Consider the following 24,026-nt stretch of genomic DNA (forward strand, 5'->3'; position numbering starts at 1 on the left):
TCCCACTTTTGCTTTTGCTGCTTGAGGTTTGAAATGGCTGCAAGACTATAGTCAAGAGAAAGATAAAAATGAAACACAAAATGGCCAAAAGACTACCCACCAACAAAGCTTTCCTTTGTGTCTTAATTGTTTACACATTTTGTGAATGAGTCATCGTCATCTTCAACCTTGTTTTCAAGTTTCTTGTCTTTGTTTTTAGCTTCATCTTTTTGTACTGCGTGCAAGCTGTCTTCTTCTTTCTTTAAAATGTGTAAAACCTTTAGTCCCTATGGGGGGACAGCTCCTTCACTTCTTTATATTCCTTTGTTTGCCCTTTTTTCCATATCCATCCAGAATAGTCAAGTATCCATTCAAATGTAGTGCAGATATTAACCACATTTCCAGAGAATTGATAAAAGATAATATCAGTTCATGTGTGTTTCATTCCACTGCTGTTAATGTGAATACTGGTAGTTGGATGCATTGACAGCTGGTGTTGACTGTTCGGTGCCATTAAACCTTTGCAGAAGAGGAGGGTGCAGAAAGATGACATAACTAAAAGCTTGTCAGTCAGTGGAAAACCACATGGAAAACATGATGGAAATATGGCATTTCTGTTTGTTTCATGTATTAATCTAATTCAAATTTTGGATGCAATTTGAAAATGTGCATAAAAAAGGTTGATGGTAATACAATGACTGTTATATTTGCGTTTTCTTGTCCCATCATATTTGTGTATTTCAGAGCTAATATCAACAAACCAAATTATATTATCTTTCACTAATAGAGTTTCAGTATTGAAACAATATTCTTTCTTTTGATACCTTAAATACCTAAAAAATAAAGGCTAGAGTAAACGTGCCAGATTTACTGTCTCCTGCTCCTGCTGTCCCTTCAACCCCCACCCTTCTCATCTCTTCTTCTTTCCCTTGTCCTGTTAGGTAGTGGACTTAACTATTATATGTACTCTAATATCTTTTAGTAATATTGAATAATTACCAGCCCTATCCTTAAGATGTAACTTTATTAGTATATATAGAACCTGAAAAAAACAGTCATGTTTTTCAAAACAGTCATGTATAATATGTCACAAAGTGATGATAGAAGAATTTTAGTATGCTATTGGCAGTTTAACATATTGTTATATATGTATTCATTCTTTCACATCAAAATAACTTTTTTCCTCGTCTCTCTCTATTGTTGTTGTCCTTGAAGAAACTCAGCAGCAGTGTCTGGAAGCTAAGATAATGTTATCAGTCTTCAGTCTATCGCTACCTTTGCAGTCAGGATTGTTTTAGCTATTTTAGGTCACAAAACAGCTTTGACACACAAATAAAACGGTCTTATTAAGGTTCATTTTGCTTCATCATTATCATGTGACACAGATTTCTTCTTAATATCTCAACCTCCTCCTGTTGTTTTTCTGGGAATAGCAGGTAATATATCAGTTTTCTAAATTGTCTCCACTCATCTCACGTCCACTGTCTCATTCAGAATCTTTTTGTTAATGTTGCATTTGTGAGCAGCGTTACCTTGTTTATTAGCGGCTGTTGTGCTTGCAATTGTATTGTATTTGTTTGCACAGATGGATGGAAATTATCCTCCCTCAGCTGACTGAAGTGAAGGTGTCAAGGTGTTCCATGGCAGACAATCTCACAATCGGCATACATTTTTTTAATAAAGAACAACATGCCACCTATGTCCCATTTCTCACTAAGATGTAGAAGCTAACCCTCATTAGATTACAGAGTATAGAAATAACCCACATGGCTCATTTAATTTGATCAAATTTTAGATCTAATTGACTTTTTGACTTTGTCTGTCTTCTCATATGAAGGTCTGTGGTTGTGAGCTGCCATTTTTATTTATTGCTTTAATAAATGAGATGACATTAAGATATTTGGAACTGTAATAGTCTGATTGAAACTCCATCTGCTGTCAACTTTTCTGTCTGCTGCAGCATACATATCTGCTGCGTATCACATGTCACAGATGTCGCTTTGGCCCATTTAAATATTGTTGTGCCCCTTACACTTCAATACCACTGTGAACAACACATTGTCTACCCATGGGTTGCAAGCTACAACACAAGATTGTTTACTCTGTCTCTCGTTCCCCTGCCGGAGGTCAGCCTGCCAGCTGCTGTCAGTCAAACACGGACACTGCCACGCCCGTCCAGCAGCCGACAGTAAAAGGCCTATGTATTCTGATGTTTCCCCAAAGATCCTTGTTTCTTCTATTTAATGATGAATGGACTGTAAGTCCATGGTGCTTTTCTAGTCTTATCAACCCCTCAAAGGGCTTTACACTACAAGACACATTCACTCATTCACTTAACTGACAACCTGCTCTAGCTCCTGAGCCACAGCCATCCACCTGATTTAAAAAAAAAAAAAAAAAAAATTAATAATAATCTTTTAACATAATTTTGACTTTGAATTTTGACTCCAGAAATGGAGAAAAATGCTTTTGCATCTGAACTTGTATCCAGTCTGTTTCAGGCTTCAGGTGTGACACAGAGTGACTCTATTAATACTATGTTCTTACTAGATCTGTTTCCAACAGCCCTGAATCAAGATGTTGATCATATTTTTACTGTCCCTTGTTCAAGACAGTATAGAAGCGGTGTTTGTAGCAGAATCTTTGTTGTTTTATGGTAATTACAGTGACCCCTGGATAGCTGCTAGTAGATGAGCTGCATCTGAAAAAAAACAAAACACATTTGTTAGTATTGTTCCCAGTTTGTTCTGTAGGCTGATAATAAGCACATGTTGGACCTCACTTCTTTCTGCACTGCAGCCACACTGCAGCTTGTGTTTCTCGTCTCTGTTATGGAGAGCAGAAGGTTTGCAAAAAGTGTTCTAAGTTTTCATCATTGAATAACAAGGTCTAACACTGTGCCCCTGTTAATTGATGGTGTCAGAAAATGACATTTTAGCCAACGCACACACGTTTGCTCAGAGGAAGAGCAGCCTGGTGGGCTGCATGCTACAACGTGACCTGCTAATTGCATTGCAGTGCAATTGATCATCCAGTTCTTTTCTCTGTGAAACTCTCTTTTGTTGCTGTAATTTCTAAAACCACTGCGGTTTCAGCTGAAGTGGTTTAAATAACATCAGCACTTGTAGAAAGTACCACATTTTACTGAATATGTATTTTTAATCTGGTCAATCTGATTTTTACTGGTGTTTCACCACCTCACTCCATTAATGATGAGGAATCATCCTCTGAACCTTTTATATTTGATGAATGAAGACCTTTTTCCTTTCATTTGCAAGGCATTCTCAAGATATTAAGGCTTATCAAGAATAACTTTCATTTACCATTTCCTCTGCAACCTTAATCCTTAAACCACTGGGGAGTGAGTGGTTGTGAGCCCAGGGTCAGGTTGACTAGTTCTCCAGTTATGGAAAGCACATTGGAGAATGAGAGAAAAAGTAAAATGTCCTGGAGAATTATTTCAACATTATTCTATTTCTGGACAAAGCGCTTCACAGTTGACACAATACATCAGAAAGGATAAAATGACCGGTAGTAAACACAGGGAAATAAAATGTTGCCTCCAATGTAAATACAAAGGAAGATAAACTTGATCACACCAAAGTAATAACTTTGATGAGAATTTTACAGATGGTTGTGTAGAATGCTAACAATGTTTTATTATTGAATTTCCACCTCTCACCTTTATCTTTCCATCTCCACCTACTCATGTCACTCTGTAGTGGCTCAAGAAAACCATCTGTCCTCCCGATCTGAAGTGTTTTTAGTTTATTTTCCTTGACATTATAGAAAGGACGACATCAAACCACACAAAACTACAAAAAAATGTCAAAGATGACACAATAAAGTCAAAGCCATTGAGGTCTTTAATGTAAAGGTAGCAAAGATGGAAGTTCACTTTATTATGTATACCTGTCTGTTCTACTATAATCCAATACAACTGTTCTACCATAAAGTCTACTTTTATGATGCCTGTAATCGTCAGTTTTTGGTGACACTGTCACCGAAGTGTTGATTCAATTTTACGTTTCAGTTTGTATTGAACTGCATTATATAAAGAGTTGTTCATGTTATTCACTCACACGTATGTAAATAGTGAGGACAAAAAAAAAAAGAAAAACACAAAAAAGAAACACCTCTCAATATAATTAAGTCAAGTACATCACAACCTTTAACCATGACCTCAGTAATAAACATATCATTTAATTTCCAACAGTGTCACCAAGAATGGAACATTATGTGCTTTCCAAAGATTCGACTGTACTGTTGTACCAAATACAGTGGCCACTGAATCATCAATAAAATCGCTCCAAGTCAAACATGCAAAAAAAGCAAAAACATACATACGAAATTCAGAAGGCAAATGTATTTGTATAGCAGATAATCATACACAGAGGCCCTTCAATGTGCTTAACAGAAATAAAAAATACAGATGGTAAGAGAGGTAATATAAAATTTACATACAAGATTAAGTGACAACGAGAAGGCAGTGGAGAACAGAGCAGTTTTTAGCTTCTTTTGCAAGCAAGTTAAGGTTTGAGCAGATTTGATTTGATCCGTTGGGAGCTGGTTCAGCAGTGGGCAGCATAGCAGCTGAAAGCCATTTCACCCAATTTAGTTTTAACTATAGGCACCACTAACCGACCAGCTCCTGCAGACCTTAGAAAGTTATTCTAAAAATTATTCCACTTCCACAGGATCCACACAACAGAATCTGTAGAAACACCTTGTTAGCAAAGCAGATGTCGACAGATCTCAACCCTAGTCTGGTATGCATGAGTTCTCATGACTGGAGCTGGTCTTTGAGACTCAGGGGCTTCGTTGTTATGAATACAGTATTTTAAACTTACTGAGTTGCACATTCCGCTTTTTTTAAAATACCAATTCATGTGTGAGAACTAGCATGTGCATAATTTTTGTTCTGACTCCCGCTGAGTCAGTCAATGGCAGTTTGCACGTGTTGGTTTTAGCACTGTCTCATTTTCTTCCAACCACGGTGAGTAGAGATTGCTTCCACATTACCCCGGGAGCCTCAGTCATACATGTGCCGTACATCGGGACGATGTGCTCTGTCAGAGGCTGTAGTGTGACCGCGATGACGGGGCTTACCAACTGTGGTCATCATATTACCCTGTCTCTACCTGCCTGTGCCTCCTTAGTCACAACCTGGTCGTGGCTTCAGACAGGCCACGGTTGAGAAGGCCTCCCTGAAGCCCTCTCTGCATTCTCTCCGGGAACTGGATGAATAAAAGATGAAGAGTCACAATAGGAGGACATCTGTGGCAAAGCAAACAAAACATTACTCTTTCTGCCACAGCACAGCCTCTTGACATATGAGATAGGAGCTCAGTTTCTCAAAAGTAAATATTTATTCATGGGAAACTTTATAGATAACAAAAAGTAAACCCTTAAAGCAATAATCTACGATATATAATTTAAAAAAGAGCAAACATAAACTATGTTGCTTTTGAATACCGGCCAACAGGCCTTTTGTTCATCACTGCTACCTTATTGCTCTTTTGTGGATACAAACAACAGCTTGGCTCAGTTGATCTCTAAAACACTTTTATGCATTTTCATATCAAATGTCTCATAAGGACAAAACACCTTTGACTTGTAAACAATAAAAAAAAGAAAAGAGTGGGATTAGCATTGCTTCAGTGATTTTGTTGCCATAAGCAGAGCTGGCTGTGCCTGTGTGCAGTCCGACTTTCTCATTTGACTGCATCAGTTTCCTCAGGATGGTTGTTTATTTGTGGTGCGAGGGTTGTCTGCCATGGAGTGAGGCAGTTTTATACCGGAAATCTCTCCTCCTTTCCTGCAGTGTGGTTGTTATTTTCCCTGCTTCTACACTGTTGACCTGAGTTGAGCATCAGACTTGCTTTTTAGTCTTCCCTCGCATCTCAGAAATGTGAACTAACAATTCCTCTTATTAGAGCCAGCATCTCTCTGGTTTGTTTTTTTTGTAATGCATATGTAGAGCAGGGCAAACTTTTGTGATATTATTAACTTCTATTATTACATAAGCACTGCAATGCATGAATACATCATCTCCCAACTTCAGACTAACTCCAGCTTCACTGAACTGAAGACTGTTGTGTAAACTAGGTGTCCAGCTGGTGATTTATCAAACTTCAGCCTGGTGTTTGTCCAGCAGACCTCCTTAGTCTGTGTGTCATGCTTTTCCTCACATATTCCAGCTGGTTTGTAACTCATGTGACCACTTGTCTGAACTTAACCCAACTCTTTTTGACTCTGTTTGAGTCTGGTAGCAGAGTGGCTCCAGGGACGGCAGTGTCAGTCAGTCCACTGCGTTGGGTCGGGCTGAAATATCTTGAGAAATAGATTAGATTGTCATGAGATTGTGTGCAGGTTTTCGTGGATGAATCACACTCACTTTGGGACCAATTGTGTATTAATCTAGCTCTGCCTGCAGGGAAAAGTTACTGTCAAACTCACTTATCCCGTGAAATATCTCGACATCGTCCTTTTGGATTGGTACAAAAGTTAATACAGGCAGTCATGTTCCCTCAGGATGAATTGTGATAATCTTGGTGATCCCAGCTGTTTCACCTCGCACCATCATCAGGTCAGATTTTTAATTTGTTTAATATTTGGAAAACTAATCACATTGGTCCTCACTCCGCTTTGTGTTTAATGTTGTGTTTAATGAGCAAATGTTGGCCTGCTAAGATTGTAAACATGCTAAGTAGTATCTCATAAGCATCAGCAGGTTAGCATTGTCATTTCGAGCATTTAGACCCTTAGTCCTCCTTCCTGACATTGCAACATATGAAATCAGTCAATCAGTGTAATTTCCTGAGCTGCATCAGACAGATCCTGAAGTATCTCCTCTTGTGACCGAGTTAGATTTAAAATGGTCCTCATCACTGCCGTATTTAATTGATCATTCAGTGTATAATGCCTCTGATCTTCTCTGAAGGCTGAATCATAAAAGTGCAGTAATTTTGTCCTTCAGGCATTGCCACTTTGCTACAATAGGCTGTGGGAAACCCTGTGTCATGAAGTGCAATGATTGGGTTTTGCTACGAAAGAGTGGGAAGTATCAGTCATTGTGTGACAAAACACTCTAAAACTCAAGGTCCACTCACTCACTTTTTCTATAGATTACAACAGAATATATAGAGAGGTGTTTCTGTTATTTAGTCTGATATATGTGGTGTGGATGGAATATTACAAACATCAATATAATGCAACACAGTTCAACAACCAACTGAACATTACAATCTTCATTAATTTATTACAGGACTGATGTATTCGGCTGAATTGAGTGTATATCTGTGGGTGTGACAGATGTTTCTCTTTAGTTCTGACTCCACATTTATGCTCATTCATGCCTTCTGGTGACCTATTGACTAACTCAGTTGGCAACACCCAGCACCATTTGGTCACTAAATATTTTTTGACTTTATCTGTCGCTTTGTGTTGATTCAAAGTTACGCAGTCCTTTGTTCACTTTCCCTGACAGGTCCTGATGCATCCTGGTTGGTGCTTATTATACTTCATTTTCCTGCAGGTGCATTACTGAGGGAGAAAAGAAAAGCAGGGGAGTCAGAGCCAGAGATGATTAAAAGCTGTGTGTTCTGGACAGTGTTTCATTTCTGCTGAGAAGTAGCACTCTCATGCTCTCCATGTTGTGCTCTCAAAAACAGGAATGCCTCTGATCAATACTTAAAATAAAGCATGAAACACTTCCTGACAGTCATTGTGGCTGGCATTTCTTGTGACTCATAGTTTAGCAGTGTAATGGCAGTGACGTCATCCACCATCCTGGCTGTCTACCTGTTGAATTACAAGGTCTGCTGTTGCTGCTCATTTTTTTCTTTCCAATTCCCTTTCTTTAAAGTCATTTCCCCATTTCCCCCACTCTTTAATTCACTGCAAAGACTCTGAGTTTATGAATATTTAAAGTGGAGTGTTATTCAGAAAATCTTTATTTAATGCTGCCTGCATTCACATCCTTTTAGAGGACTGTAAAGGCTTTGGTTATGAATCGAGCAGGGACGTGTAAACTGTTGTCCTTACCGCGAGCTTGCTTCAACCCTTCTGCTGTGCGTCTGTTAAAATCAGCCTGCTTGCTGTTCCTGCAGTCCGTAAGAGCAGGAGTGGCTCACCTGCACAGACAGAACACATGCTTTATTCAGGTGATGTATCAGTCATCTGACGCTCCCGGCATAAGTGGATGCAGCTGAGTCATTCGTCTCAGGTAGAAGGAGTTGGAGACATAAAGTAGAGCATCAGGCCTAGTGACGGGCACCAGCGGTACTCATAGGTAGGAGGCCAATCAGCAGCTTTGTTGCACCAGAAAGCAAAATGCTTAAGACGCATCACAGTAGCACTGGACTTCTTTGTAATGTGCAATCTGCAGCAGGTATATTCAGGTCTTTGGCTCTTTTTCTTCTCACCTCTTTTGGCACAGACTACACAACCAGCAACTCAAAGTGAATTTTTCTGCAGCATGCTTACATGTGCAACTTGCCTTTGGGTGGCTACATACACAGCAGTGTCTCTCTCTTTTCTTTGTCCAAAAATATTTGCATCCACAAATGTTAAAACAGTTGATTTGTTTCCAGGTTTTTTCCCAGAAGGTACACGCTCCCAAATATCAGGTTGTTTTTAGAGCGTCATTACTCCGTGATGGTTTGAGCTACAGACGTGCTGTTTTTTTCACAATACACCAGAGAATCAGGGCTTTCCAAAAAGCCTCTGTTAGTCCATGGGGGTCAGAAGATTTGGATAGTCTTAGGGTACTTTCACACCTGTGCTTTTTAGTCTAGTTAAATCAAACCCTGGTTCATTTTCCCCCTTGGTGTGATTGGTTTGGGCAGGTGTGAAAACAGTAATCCCACTTAATCGACCCAAAACAATTGCTTCAGGGAGGTGGTTTCGGACTGGTCCCAAATGAACTCTGGAGTAGCTTGTTTTTGGTGTTTTGAACTTGATCCGACTCCCCTAGCAGGTGAACTCAGAAGTTTGAGCTGGACCGTTAGACGTGATGATTAGCATGTCATTGTACATCCTCAACATCCGCTCCATGCTTCTCAAACGTCTTACAGCAGCGCGTCCTTGTGGGGTTAGAATCTGTTCATCATTATGACAATGTACTGAAGCCAGCCAGCGTTCTGGTGTCGGACAGTATGTAGGTTAAATGCCCAGATACATGTTAGAGCTATGAAGAAATTTAATTTCTGATGCTGATCTATGTTGCGCAGGATGTCACAGTCATCGCTGTATCATCCAGGGTGACAGTCCAGAAAGCATGAGCTTCTTCCTGTGTTTACTTTCCTGCTCCCGCCAGACAATCTGACCAAAAAACGGAGTGAACGTTTTCACATGGTTTATAGTGATGCATTTTGGCTCACTTGAATTTGGCTCACTGAACTAACGGGGGAATGCTACAAGTTTACGAACTCATCAACTGAATAAGACCACAGCAGATGAACTTCAGATGTTGAAACTCCCTTTCTTTGCCTGGCGCATCGCTGATTTCTTTCTGTAAGTTTAACGATCGATTCTCAACTGCCACCTTGGCTCGTGATGTCTAGAGTGGGGTCTGTCACAGCCCGTCGGAGTGTCTGATTCAGAGGCTTGGCTGTTAGTTGATTGTATGCCCAGACTAAACAGGAGCATTGCTATATTATTCTTAGTTCAAAGAGAGGAGAAGTCTAATTAAATTGTAGTGACAGAAAAAAAGACAGAAACATATGGCCAGTATGTTTCGTGGAGCAGAGGCTTGAGTTTTCAAGGAGAAGGAAAAATACGCCCATGAATACTGCTCAGAAGAATGAGCATAACTAATGAACAGATGAAGATAGAAACTTTAAATCACCTGTAACACAATCCAAACAAATGTGTGCAACCTTCTGTATTGAAACTTTCTGTATTATGGTTTTCATCTATAAAATAAGGACACATTCAAGGTCCATTTTTTTGTTGTTTTCTGTTTTTTTTTTTTTTTTTTTTTTAAATGGGCTTCTATCCCCTAATACAGTGTACAGAAGTCTTGAATGAGTGACATGTGGAAACAGCTAAGGTTGTGCTGATTCTGAATCTGTGTAGCACTTGGTGAAACCTTTACACGACAACCTCATAAAGCAAAACACAGAGGTATGAAAAGTCTTAAAGTGGGGCTCGGAGGGTTAATCATGCACAGAAATGCTTTGTTATGTGTTGTCTAATTCTGTTCTCTGTCTCTGTTGTGTCTGTGCAGAGAAAGTTTTTGGGGAGTTTCTGAGCTGGGAGCTGGATGAGCCACTGTCTCACCTGCCTCTGAAGTCGGGCCAGGCTGTGACACTGACCGTCAACATCAAAGTCAAGCTGGACTTCTCTGGTCAGGAGAACCTGCTGCAGGACCTCAATGACGGTGAGATGACACAGATTCCAATTTTAACCTCAGTGAAGACGGAGCCGGCAGCATCTGTCAGCGTAAACCTGCTGAGCTTGTTGAACGTGTGGAGACTGTAGCCCTCAACAAACTCTGAACTTTTCTCTGTCTACTTTACAGGTGAAACACAGATAATACAGTAATAACAATATAGGTTCAGGTTGTTATATCAGTACTCAATATTAAGCCTTCAGTCATAAATACCAATTAAACTGCAAAGTAAAAATAAAAACTTTATATTAGATCATGATTTAACCCATTGAAAGTTGTCCTTAAGATTTCAGTTGTGTTTGGCTTTGGATCACTTATGGTCACTAGTGGTTTTGCCAAGTGCAGTGTAATATACAGCAAACACAACAGAACAGCAACTAGTGTATCTGTTTATGTGCAGCCAAACAAACTCAGGTTAGGGTTAGGAGTAGTTGTTCACAAAAATTAAAAATAATCTGCTGACGATCACGACCAGTGGTAACCATGGTGACGAACACATTTTGTCTCCTGTCACTGCTTCACAATAAAAAATGTCTAGGTCTATGTTTTGGCAGGTGAATACTTTTAATGTGAAACAGCAGCAAGATGTTTTGTTTCAGAGTGGACAGTAAACTGAGGACGAGGCTGTGAATCTGAATGCAGTGGCAGACACAATTAATTGATAATCACTTATTTGAATGTATTGAATGAGTGTTGCTGAAAAAATGCCAACCACAGAGTGAAGCTGATGTGATGAAAATCAAATCTCTCTTTCTCTTCTTTTACCTCTCATACATCTTTAGAAATTACTACAAATTATTGCAAGTTATGCAAAACCAAACAACCAAGATGATACAGAGAGAGTGACTGTGATTAAACAAATTGGTGGTGTAATCTTTGGTCGCTATCCATGCTGCATTCACCACTGTGTAGTAGTCGTGACTGATAAGCCCCAAACAGAAGGCGAGGCATTGTTTCCAAATGTCTCAGATTCTGCCCGTGCAGAATTCAACACAACCCCGGAGTTTTCAAACTAAAATGGGGCCAGCAGTGTTTCCATAAGTCTCTGGAGTAATGGACGCCAAGTGTAAACATAGTAAAAATTATGCATTTTAAAACTAAAACATAGTTGAGCCTTGGGCTCAGTGGTTTTGCATCTGTGTCATCCATATAGCCAGCGTCACGTCGAGTGAACACAGAGTAATGTTTGTTGGACAGGGTTTGTTGAACACATGCGTTGGAGAAATCGTTTTAACCGACATGAGCAGGAACAAGTCGGTGAGAGGTTCTAAATGTATTGTATGCCATATCCATATTTTTTTTCCATAGAGCTATTTTCCTCCATTTGTCTTTTAGTTGACTGGCACTGAAACATTTGATTGACATTTGATGGTTTTCTCAAATTAGAGAACAAACTCCTTTCTTTGTGAAATATCATTTTTGTTAAATGACTTAAAACATCATCTTGGACTGAAATTTTTTTCAATATTTTCTAACATTTTATTGAACAAGCAGTTACTATATGATTAGAAATAAATAATTGAGAGAATAACCAATAGTGATCATCAGTTACAACCCTATGGTGCATTATATTAGATCGGCCCAGCTGAAGCTGTGTCTGTGTTGGATGCAGAAATGAGTGTTGATATGCACCTGAACACGGAGCTCTCTCTGTTCCAGGGATTCTAGGCTGCCTTATTTAAGATTCAGCAGTAATAGGAGAAAGGTCTGGAGGTCTCTACACCTCCATTTCCCTCCCAGCTTCTGGCTTCCTCACTTCAACTGTCGGATTTCCTCTCTTGTAATTCTTACTCCCTGTTTAAAAAAAAAAAAAGTCTGACCTTCTCCCCGACCTTCGAGGCTCATTCATTGCGTGCCTTCTCCAGTCGCTCTCTTAGTTCACGCTCAGCCTCTTTTCTTTCCTGTCTCGCTCCTGACCTCTCCATCTCCATCTCCTCCGTCAGATAGTTGAACCTCAGACCACAGACTCTATGGGCGGATGAATATTAGGAAGCGATCAATATGGACCAGCTTCTGCACCACAGAGACTCTGCTTGATGCCTGGGAAAGTAAACACATACAATGCAGCGTGTTTGTCTCAGCACCGGCGCCGCTCTTCTCATGAGGTCATTTAAACGATACTGTTTCAGTGTTTTAATTAGCTGAGCAATAATTGGGGCCCTGAATGAAGGAGATAAGACATGGCTCCGTCTAAACAGCAGCTCTGAATGCAGTTATTATGGCGACATTATGGGATGCAGTTTTTTGCCAAACACCATTTGATGCTATCTAGCGCTCTAATACATTTATGAAATCACATTAATAATGTTGTGTTAATATATATACATAAAGCCAGTGGTTCAGCTTTGTTTTTATTCTACTGTGCCAGAAGACTGACAGTTTCTGATATCTTTTCTGTTTAAACCAACTGATTGTTTTAGGCACAACTGGTTCATGAGCAATCACATATGGGCGCGTGTAAATTTCAACACAGCCACATTGTATAATTAGAGACATGGAGACATTTCTTTGTCTTGGTAACTGAGCATCTGTCTTTTTGTGATGCATGGACCAGTTGGTCATCAGCCTGTGGCACAGGAACAGTTCAGCATGCTTCTTGCAGAGAATTGGATTAGAACAGCTGGAAAAATTAATTAATAATAAGAAATAATTAGGAACAATTAATCAAGAATTTACAATAGTCCCGAAAACTTAAGTTAAATGGATCTGTTGCAAGCTTTTCATTTGGTCTTTATAAAAACTGTTCTATATTTGTGTCGAGTTTCTACTGTAGTGAAATCAGATGGGGAGTACTGATTGTCTCAGGTCTGTTTATGTTTTCAGTGCCTATGATAATCTTCTGAGGAGACTTTGTGGAACGATGTGCCCTGCTGCTCTATTGTGGCATGTTCAAAATGACACTAATTGGTTGTCTTCTAGTGTGTATATATATATATATATATATATATATATATATATATATATATATATATATATAAAGCACTACTCTTAAGGGCACAAAAACAAATGTGGAAGAATGATGGACGTAGTTGTTCAGTTTCAGTGCACTGAGCAGCCTAAGCACAGGGTTCACTACAGCCTTTTTACATCGTTATCATGTTTTGACACCACTTAGTGCATTAATGCATTGTTTGAATGTGTCCCACTCTCAGGATACAGTTACTCCGCTAAAACTTCTGTGTGCTAAACTTTGCATTTTGTGCCACTGGGTTCCATCTGGTGTGAAATTGCTTGTGTTTCTTTACAGCAACAAGTAAATAAGTGGACATTAAGTGGACTGCATTTAAATAGCACTTTTATCCAAAGTGATTACAATTTGCCTCTTTTTCAACCATTCTCACACACACACACACACACACACCAATGACAGCAAGCTAACATGCAAGGCGCTTGGTCTGACCATTTACAGCATTTTAGGGTCCGTGTCGTGCTCAGTGACACTTTGACATATGAACAGTGGGAGCCACCAACCCTACGACTGGTGGATCACTCGCTCTTCCTCCTGAGCCACAGTCACCCATAGAAAGTCTGAGAAGCTGTTAAGGGACAATGAAAAATAACTGCTTTATCTCCAGGGAAGAGCTGCCAGAGAAATGGACAAATTGTCTTTAAAAAAAGAATAATGGAAAATATTGTATTAATATTAATATATTATTAATATAATAATATTAATATGAAGCCAGTAGTTGATTTGCTTATTTAACAACACTAAAACTACATTTGTCATTTTTACATTTCTTTTGGTTTACGGATTAAACAAGAGATACCAATGAGATATCACTTCCCAACTAGTAGAATTGGACTGAACCAGGCTGCGTGTTCCCTGCTTCCAGTCTTTATTCTAAGCTAAGCTAATTGCTATGTGACTGTAGCTTCATCTAACTCTTGACAAGAAAGGAAATATGTAGATTCTCCAGAATGGGAAACTATTTAATTTTTTTAACTATTCAACTATTTTAATTTTAACATGATAACAACAATAAATACTAACATCAGATAAGTCTGTTGCCTCCTTTGTGCACAATGATTACATAAACTAATTCAATCTTAGCAAGATATTGAAATTTGATAATACTGCACTTAGAGCCTTTATGATTTTTGCCTCCTTGTTTCATGGACATTCAGCTGAAATCTGATGAAATGATAAATAGCCTATTCATTGTCCTTGTTCTCACAGGGAGGGTCAGTAAAATCAGGGCTGAATGACAATAGTGTTAAAAAACAATAAAAACATAACTTCACCTTCCACTGCCGCGACGTTTCCGAAGATGATCGTGAACATATGGATAAATATGAATGAATTTTCTTCACCTTACCCTGGTGAAAAAGTCTACATATGCACTCCTCTTCTGTCTCTCTGTCACTCTTTCACACCTTCTCTTTTTTTCCAGCTCCACAGCCTCAGGATAGATGATAACTCACAGCTTCTGCAGTGTGTGTCAGAATCTGTCATGTATGCTGCTGGTACATTGTGTCAACATCAGCACTTCTCTATTTATATAACTATTAAATATAACTGTAGCCCTCAAATGACTAAGGTTTGGCTTCCACTGTTTGTCATGCTGTACTGAATTAGCTCGTACCAGATTCACACCTGTCAGGATATTGAGAGTGTCATAATGTATCATCGGTGGTTTTTAAACTACACTAATATGCTGTTTATTGATCAGTCTGTATTTATACACACATTGTGATGAAAGTCAATCCGTCAGCTTTAACGGTGATGTCGCCTGACAGAACTGCACTTCACATCCTCTGTGTCTCAGCTGAGGGCAAATCGGACGAGGCCACAGAAAACAGCGCAGAGGGAACATTCAAAACAAGCCGAGCCTCACTGATTTATTCGCAGACGAGTGTATCCCTTGCTTTGAGTCCGGCTCGAGACCACGACACCATAACTCAGGATCAGATGAGAGTGATGTCATCACTCAGGACTAATGGGCCTTGACTTACAGCGAGCTTTATCGTGTTAAATGGTGTGGATTGTTGTACCTAATTGTGGCACTACCGCCCACATTAATGATGTGGTTGTTCTTTGAAGACTGCACCTTGTACCACCGTAAATGCCTGAGTCTGAAACAGAGTGAAGAGGCACAAGAAACACATTATACCAACTAACAACATGAATTAAAGGATATTCAGATGCTCTGTTGAAATTAGTAAAGGTCAGGGAGGTGCTGTCTTAGTGTTTTCTTAGTGTTTGTCCTCAGTCGACATCACTGAGACAACGCACTTCTGTCCTACTTGTGTAGTTGGTTTTTAGTTACCTAACTTTAAACTTGCACCAGCAGGCTTAGCCCCTAAGAATACTTTTTAAAGTAATAACCTATGACATATTCATGTTAGATTTCCATTTTGCTTCTCTCTGTTGTCAAGTGTAACAACAAAGCTACTGTTCAACCTTCAGCCTTTTCTTGAAAGCTTTTGCATCTGCTGCTCTAAATGTCTTGAGTCTGGTTATGTCAGAAGAGCTGGGTATCAAACCTCTGTACTTTTTTGGTTGTGACCAATGTGAGTCCACACAGATCACCAGGTATGGAAAGGTAGAAATTATTGGGCTCATCAGTGAGGGAGGCAGTGGTGGTCGGCAGAGATGGCCTGGATACCTTTGCTGAGTGCTTTGAGGATCAGAAGTAGGAGATGGACTTACTATTCATCAAGTGCTTGAGTAAAAACCACACCCATTCTGTGAGATGGAACTGATACTGGAACTTAGAGGTTTCACATTTTTAACGGCAGGGGTGTGTTTGGGTAGTAAGAACAAGGATAGATGGGGAGGGAGAATATTTTTTTGGCCTCAGCAATGTTGGTGTGAACATGGTCCAGATTTCTGTCAGATGAAATTCAGGTTGAGCAACAGTGAAGGCCCCATCACGGTGCACTGTTTGTGGCTTGCTAATAGCAGCACTTAGGTCTTTCATGCAGAGAACTCATATACAGCTTGTTGAAAAGGTAGAAGGGCTAATACTTAATAATAGGGTACTTGATAGCAGCAGAGCAGTAGGTCTCAATAACTGTCCATGCATCATGCTTTATTTATATAAATGCATAGTCCATCACCTTTACTTGCTGGGTAGTGTTGACCAGTGTGGATTTAGTTTTAGCTTAGCTTGCAGTGCTCTGCACTTTCCCCATCTATATTTACGATCTCGATGCCAGCGTTAGGCACTTCCTGTCAGGATGAGTGGTGTACTTGGTGGCAGCGTCAGTATTAGTTCCGGTTGTGTTTGGTCATTGTTGAATGGAGTATCTAGGAGTACCTGTTGGCTGTATGAATGGTTCACCACCTGACTGTAACAACAAGCAAACAGACTGGAAATCACTGGATAAATAAACACTATACTGCGAAAGCTAGTGAGACAGTGAGGCTTGAAATGTTCCATTGCCACCATGTTTTGTCATGTTACACGTGAACAGCTGAGTGCAACATTATGAATACCTTCCAGGAGAGACTGTCCAGGCAGACTTTTGGTTTTGTACAAGAAATAGCCTCTCACTGTGTCTGTCTTCTGTAAAAATGGCAGCTGAAATTATACCAAAATATGTCATCATTCTCGCTGTCCATTGAAATGGAAGGAAATGTAGCTCCAATAGTTTCACTACAAACAGAAGGTGCACAGAGCGGTTGTAGCATTTAACTGACCCTTGATCAGTTCAACCGCCAAATCATCTCTGTAGGTGAAGGAGTGGCTTGAGTGAGAGCATGTGTTTGTTTTGTTTTGTTTTGAGTATGGAAAGTTGTGAGGCAGCTAGCTGAAGTAATATTGTTATAACTACTACTGAAGGGCACATTGTTGTTCATCTGGGGCTTCTGGCACTTATCAAACAGCTCCAGGTGAATTACCACAACCCTCAAGTAGGATTGACCCTTATTTGGATGGAGGATGCATTACAAAGTTTCGAAGGTATCAAGTATAGCTGTTTCTGTTTAGACAATGTGTAACAGTTGAGGTATTTGGATTCACTGGTCAAATGAAAACAAGTTTTGTAGGAGAAAAGTAAGGTATCACAAAATGCATTGTTTCCTTACATTTACTGTATTTTCACAAAATTTTCTAATTATACCCAGCTCTTGAAGAAAAGGAAGCATTGCTCCTCCTGTTCCAGTTTTCCGGATTGTTGGAAATAAAAAGGAGAACTAAGCAGCAATCATGAGCAGTAATGTCCACCGGAGCTGACCAAAGATATGAGTGCAACCTACAGAAACCTCAATAAATCTAATGAACAGAATGATTAAAAGCAAACGACGACAGAACCAGACACATTGTGTAACAGATGAGTGCTCATCAGGTCTCATGATTACTATGTTTTTGTGTGTGGAAATGGGCTCAGACCTTGTGTGGAACTACCAAGGCCTGCATGTTATGAAGTCAAGGGGCAGTATATACTGGTCGCTATGAAATGAAAAAGCCTGCGCGAGAAAATTAAGGGCTGTTGTTAAGTCGACTCAAGTAAAACACCATGATAATCCCAGCATGCCATGCATTTGTTACTGATGTTAAAACTAAAGCAGCTGTTTGTAGATGATTTCCCTCTGACTTAAATGGAGCGTCCACACCGACTGGGGTGGCTTTCAGTAATGATAGTAATCATTTGTTCAGATCTATGTATATTACCTAACAGATTTCTGCTCATCACGTTGCCGCATTCCTCTCCCCCCTCTCTCCGCAAGACAGAAAGAAGCATAATGATGTTCTTGCAGATTCAGTGTTGCGTGTCAGCTCAGAATAACAGTGTGTGTTTAAATGAGATGCTGTACGATTGTACTATAATATCTTTTTTGTCATTGTTTGAATTGGATTAATGGTGTATTTGATGTCCAGTAATAACACAAAGCTGCAGTATCTGTCAGAGTGGTTTTACTCACAGTTATGAAAAATCGAGTTGTTCATCTTTACTTGTCAAATGAAGCTCCGGCCGAGCTGTGTTTGGTTTGAGTCTCTCCCCTTAACAGGATATTGAAGGGGGGTTTTAATGTTTAGACTGTAACAGGTCATAGCTTCCCTATTTATTAGATGTATCTACTGTATCTACCAGGAAAAAAAGGCTTGTAAATGTGAGAACAATTGACAGTGCAGAGATCAACAGTATCTGATGAACCTTCAGATCTGCGCTAACAATTTTACAATTATTTCAGAAGTGACACTCCCAGTCTTGTGCTGAGAAACGCTGAGTTCACCCGATCCTCCCTGGGGCCGTTCGACAGAGAACTAGACAGATACTGATTGGAGGGAGGGTGTAAAGGAGGGGATGATTGTGAGCGATGCCATTGTTAATCATGCCAGCCATTACTCACACAGTCTCTGTGCCACAGGACACGGCAAGTCACGGTTACCGCCTGAAACACGCCGCGTACCATAAAAGAGGATGCAGGCCCTAAAAGTCGAAAGGAGTTGACTGTATTTTGGGGTCTTTCCTTTTCTGCCACCTTGAGTCCATGTCTGGATGTAAATCTAATCTGTTTAACCACAAGATATAGAAAATGAGGCAATAGCAATAGGAGACTGTTCTCACCAGAGCAGTGACAATCAATAATGACAAGCTTCACACATTTGAAGCCCCTTAAGGTTCCTCTGCAGACATGTTTTAAACTCTGAAAAGATTCTCTGCTGTGATTAATATTTTGTTTAACACGGTTTTCCCACATAAAAAGTGAAAAAAAAGAAAAACCGGGGCTGGAAGCACATCTACGCGTACTTCGTATTGAGAAATTCTGGATCAGGCCTTGTGCCCCGCCCATCATTGCTACTTGTGTCTGTTGACAGGTGAAAGAGGAGAGCGAATCAAGATGGTTAGTGTTAGAGAAAACATCAGACTCAGCCACATATTTGAGCCTTAGTCAGACCCATACTGACATGAGTCTGTTGTCATCAAAATGAGCGACTAGCAGATGTATCAGACCAGTTAGCATTTTTTGTTTATGCTGTTTGTTAGCTTGTAACTGGCAGTGACTGACACAGTGTTAGTGATTTTGCCAATCCAAACTCTCGCTCTTTGTACTGACAAGGTTTCTGTTTTATTTAGCCCCGCCCCCTGCCCCCACAAGTTGACAGGATTGGTTCCTTAGGTTATATGATGTATGAATCCCTGACTGTCTGAATCTGTTTTTATGAGACTGCCGTTGGTTCACTGTAGGTGGAAATAAACAGTCATGGCATTGACTGATTATTTCACCCATGATATTTCTCACCATGTGGACACCATGTTTTCATCGTAAGGGGTCTAACAGCACTGAACACTGTGACTTTGGGTTGTCCCAAAGGAAAATAGGAATAATTTACAAATGTGGTGAAACCTTTACTCATTAACCAGAAATCTGGGACAAAGGTGTGACTGCTGCTTCCCACCAAACCACTAACCAAGGCCATACAGCATTATTTTTGTTACTACTATTTTTGAATAAGGATGATGATGTATAATATCTTTGTTTGTCTTTATTTGAGATGGATTATAATTGGAGACACACAGAGATAGGCAGGGCCTTAAACATCTGTGTATTCAAGTGGACTGCTGTTGTGTATTTCGTAAAAGAAGAATTCAAGAAGAAAATCTGTCAGTCTTTGCTCTGCTGACCTTTGAATTTCTGGACCTTTGTTCCTGCTTGTAGTACCCAAAAGAAATTGGGTAGATTTAATATAAAGAAATGAGTAGAGTCTATGCTTTTCTTGATTTTACCTTATGGAGACACATCTTTGTTTTTAATTTCCCTGCTTTAATCATTTATTATTTTAGTTGAAAGCCTCTCTGTTTTCTGGTCCTCTCAAGTTTGCTGTTCCTGCTGCAAATACAAACTCAACCTTCCTCTGGATTTACCTGTTGTCATGGTAAATTTTGCATAATCCACAGTTTCACAGCATTAATTCCAGCAGCACAGGAATGTAGTCGTTCCACGCACATCAATCTTTTTCTTTTTAACAGAAATACTTTCCCAGTTGGTTCTATTTTACCAATCTTGCTGTTCTGAATGTCTGTGAATCTGCCTGTCTATCATCAACCCAAATGCTTGAGCTGCTACAAAGGCTGGTAATTTCCCTCCTCTTAGGGGAAATTGCAGGGCTTTGGATCCCACTGACGTCAGAGAGCGATATGATTCGTTTGACGTCAGAGCGTGGGCTCTGGGCGTCATTTTTGAGTATTGTCTGAGTGGGTCGAAAGCAGCAGCCCCTGTGGTGAAGCCTAACACAGCTGCTGATAGTGCAGCTGCTCCAGTGTCCACACTGCTTCTCTCAAGGTCATGAATGCAAAATTATTCTTATGGTTAGTTGAGCCACGAGCCCTGTGACCTCAGATTTTTTTTAATCCTTCTTAAATATTAAAAACAAGAACAAACAAGAATCATATACAAAATAAAGTGACCACAGTATATTGAGATAAAGTACACTGATATAATAAGTACATTGTGTTGGTTATCAGGTAGGCATGTGTTGCATATACTGTATTTGTTTTTACATTTATAGAAATTTATATCCACCTCTTAATATAACACAATATAATTCAACAGCACCACAAACTCCAGCCTCCAAACTGACCACAAAGGTTGGATCAGTGTCTCTATGAACATTATAACTGTTATGAAGGGAGAGCATCAGTTTTGACTGATGTTTATTTAATTGTGTATCTAAACTTTCAATTGAGTTGTTTGCTAAGCCTCGTCTTCTTTAATAACTGTTGCTTTGCCTCTCTCAAGCTGTGGTTGAAGATTTATCATTTAAAGTTTGTAGTATTTCTTTTTTTAACAATGGGTCTTTGGTTTTACACAGAAGCTCATTTCTAGCTAATTTTGATTAAATTAAATTTGATTTTGTCAGCTGAAATGATTTCTGTTGTTAACTTTAGCTCACATCAGCTAATGGTAAAACATTGTGAGTGGTTAAAAATTTAGTTTCCAGCTGACTTGTTTTGTCAGCTGGAATGCCAGTGAAAGGGTCTTAAATATTAAATGTGCACATAATGACTACATATACAATATGATGCTATTTTTTCATTTACTTACATTTTGGAAAGGAACAGATTTGAGCATGAGGAATAAATGACCAGTGTGCAGGTTAACACTGGCTGGAGTCACCTGAGCTCTTATGCTGTAGGTGTTCCAGTCCTGAGCAGATATTTTTCTAGTGTAACCTGTAACCCTACATTATCATCTAATTCACTAATGACCTGCCCCTTGCCTTTGAAATGAACTCAAGGTTACTACTGTAGACACTAAGCTTGTTAGCCAGACATGCTAACATTTGCAGCTTACACTTGAGCAGATAAAAACACTGGATGTCTCTGAAATCTCCCTATTTAATATATAGTGCACGATTTTCACTGTTTACCAATTTATTTGACCTTCCGAACTCTGAGTGTTTAACTTGATTGACTATATAATGCCCTCAAAAGATTGACAGTGTAACGTTAACGGTGGAGCACTTTATGCTAACTATCCTACAATGCACTGCTCCACATTTTACAGATCCAAAATTACGGTTGCATCATCATCTGTCGGTGATGATACAAAATGATGATAAAAACACATCAGAAATCTCAGATTACTGCTCACTATTGAGTGAACTATCCGGTGTCCATTACATATGGAGTATGTGATTTCAAATACAGCTGTTGTCTAATCCATTTCTTTTGCTGGTTTGGGGTTTTGTAAAGGGAGAAAACAAACAAACCCTTCACAGGTTTTTGAGAGATCTAAAGTTTGCCATCTGTGCTGAGTCATGATTGCTAAGCTATGATTGGAAAATCGTTGTTCAGGGGCGGAGTCCAGCTAATGGTCAGTTTAATGTATCACTGCCATAGATTAGCGAAAAAAAAAACAAGCTAACACATGAAAACACTACAAGAAAAAAAACAGTTTGCACTGTGCATTTTGCAGTTCAGTTCAGACATGATGTCAAAATGTCATTTTCCAGTGACATTCAGCAATTATACAAAGAGAGGAGCTGTGAAAGTTGTTCAAAATAGATAGCAATATCTCTCTCCAGGACGCAGTCAGTCAGAAGGGGTGTGATTTTACATTAGAGAATCGGCTTTGCAACAAGTCTGGGCCTGTTTACCTGTTTTGTGGGGATCATTAAGTAATTGTGAGGAACATGGTTCTTCTGGGAAATGTTGGAAATCACCAACTAAGCACAAGGTAGATGAAGCAAAGTGAATATATTAAAAATGTAATTAAAACAATTAATCACAAAATAGCTCTTGTAAAACATTGTAATGCGTCACAGACTGTTGATATCTCGCACTGCGAGGCTGTTTGCTGTGATGCTCTGCCAGCTACTGTTAATGATAGCCATGTCTTTGTGCTTTGTTGTTTTTTTGCTGACTGTGTGATGCCACAATGTCTTTTCAGATGGGATCAGTGTGACAGGCCTGCCAATCTCCAGTCCTCTGCGCCAAGTCCTCAAACCCAGGCCCGAGAACAAGCCTGTCAGCAGTGAGTCTGGCAAAGCGGAGTACAGCCATATTAAGGTGAGCAACAAAAGCTTCTGCAAAGTGCATAAAAACAAGCCCTATTGTTTTGTTCAGTCCTGGATCAAGATGCAAGCAGTTTTTTTCTTTTGTTTGTGTTTCCTGGCTTGTAGCATAGCTTTAGGGAAAATGCATTTTCAACCTGGTGCAGTCTTACTGCACCTTTTCTGCAGATAATGAAGATCTCAGGTTGGGATGTTTGACCCTCTCACTCTGACTCTGTATCTCTCTGCATCAGAATGTGTACAGTGTGTCCAAGTGTTAGTTTTCCTAAGGTAAAACTGTAGCATTACTTATCACCAAACTCCAGCTTTTAGGATACTCTTATTGAAAGAATGCTGGGTTAATTTGACTAGTGTCCCTCCTTGGAAATAAGAAGAAATTGTTTACAGGGTTTTTGTGTGAAACTGTGAAGAGAACAAAGGAGAAAAATAAATAGTTTGGCAAGGAAGGAAAAGAGGCGAGATGAAGACAGGCAGAATGAGAACGCTCAAGATTGAGCTGACCAGCAGGGGAGAAGGTTTTGTTGAGGACCTGTGGATGACTGAGGGTTAGAGAGGAGATAGAGATGGGCGGGCTGACCGAGCCTACCTGCTGAGGGTCATCTGTAGCACAGCGGCCGCACCACCTGCGAGTGTGGTGGCTGCTTTGTCTTACCTTTAAAAACCAGAGGAACCCCTTTCTCTTCTCTGTGAATCATCAGGAGAGAAAACTACATTGATGTGTGATGTTCAGATGTGCTGCCAAACAAAGTCGACTCTGACTTTCTTTGAAAAACTTTGACAGGATGATGAGTAATGGTACAGAAAGCACAGGAGAATGGTTCCCGTTCATGGTCAAAAACCGCTTAGTCACTGACAACTTTGCGTAGAAAGAGCAAAAATATATTAGACTGATTATAACTTTGAGAAATAATAATACAATAGTTCTTTATGACTCTGACTGTATGTTTGGAGTTGTTGTCTTACTACAGTATAATCTGTGACCGGTCAGATCGTATTATGTGATGGATAAGAATCAGAACAGCTATACTGCACAAAACTGTTTATATCAAAATAAACAAAATAACATCTACACGTGTACATAATTGAATCAAATAATAAAACATTATCAGTGTTTGAACCCTACTCTATAAAAAAACAAATTAAAATCTAAACTGAATTCATTTGAATTATAGCTGCATAACACTGGT

The 24,026-nt window shown here is 39.6% G+C and overlaps 1 protein-coding gene across 4 annotated transcripts in view; it reads left to right on the top strand.

Moving 5' to 3' along the window:
- trappc9 (trafficking protein particle complex subunit 9) overlaps nucleotides 1–24,026 on the top strand; it is a 218,848-nt gene that overhangs the window by 53,861 nt on the left and 140,961 nt on the right. For all 4 annotated transcript variants that reach the window (XM_071499579.1, XM_071499580.1, XM_071499581.1 and 1 more), the window contains 2 exons: nucleotides 10,211–10,363; nucleotides 22,716–22,834. In XM_071499579.1, the coding sequence (XP_071355680.1) occupies nucleotides 10,211–10,363; nucleotides 22,716–22,834 (272 nt within the window). The remainder of the gene's footprint in view (nucleotides 1–10,210; nucleotides 10,364–22,715; nucleotides 22,835–24,026) is intronic.

Source organism: Trachinotus anak, unplaced genomic scaffold, assembly GCF_046630095.1.
Source record: "Trachinotus anak isolate AG129_WGS33_773 ecotype Australia unplaced genomic scaffold, CSIRO_AGI_Tana_v1 ptg000016l, whole genome shotgun sequence".
Taxonomy (NCBI): Eukaryota; Metazoa; Chordata; class Actinopteri; order Carangiformes; family Carangidae; genus Trachinotus; species Trachinotus anak.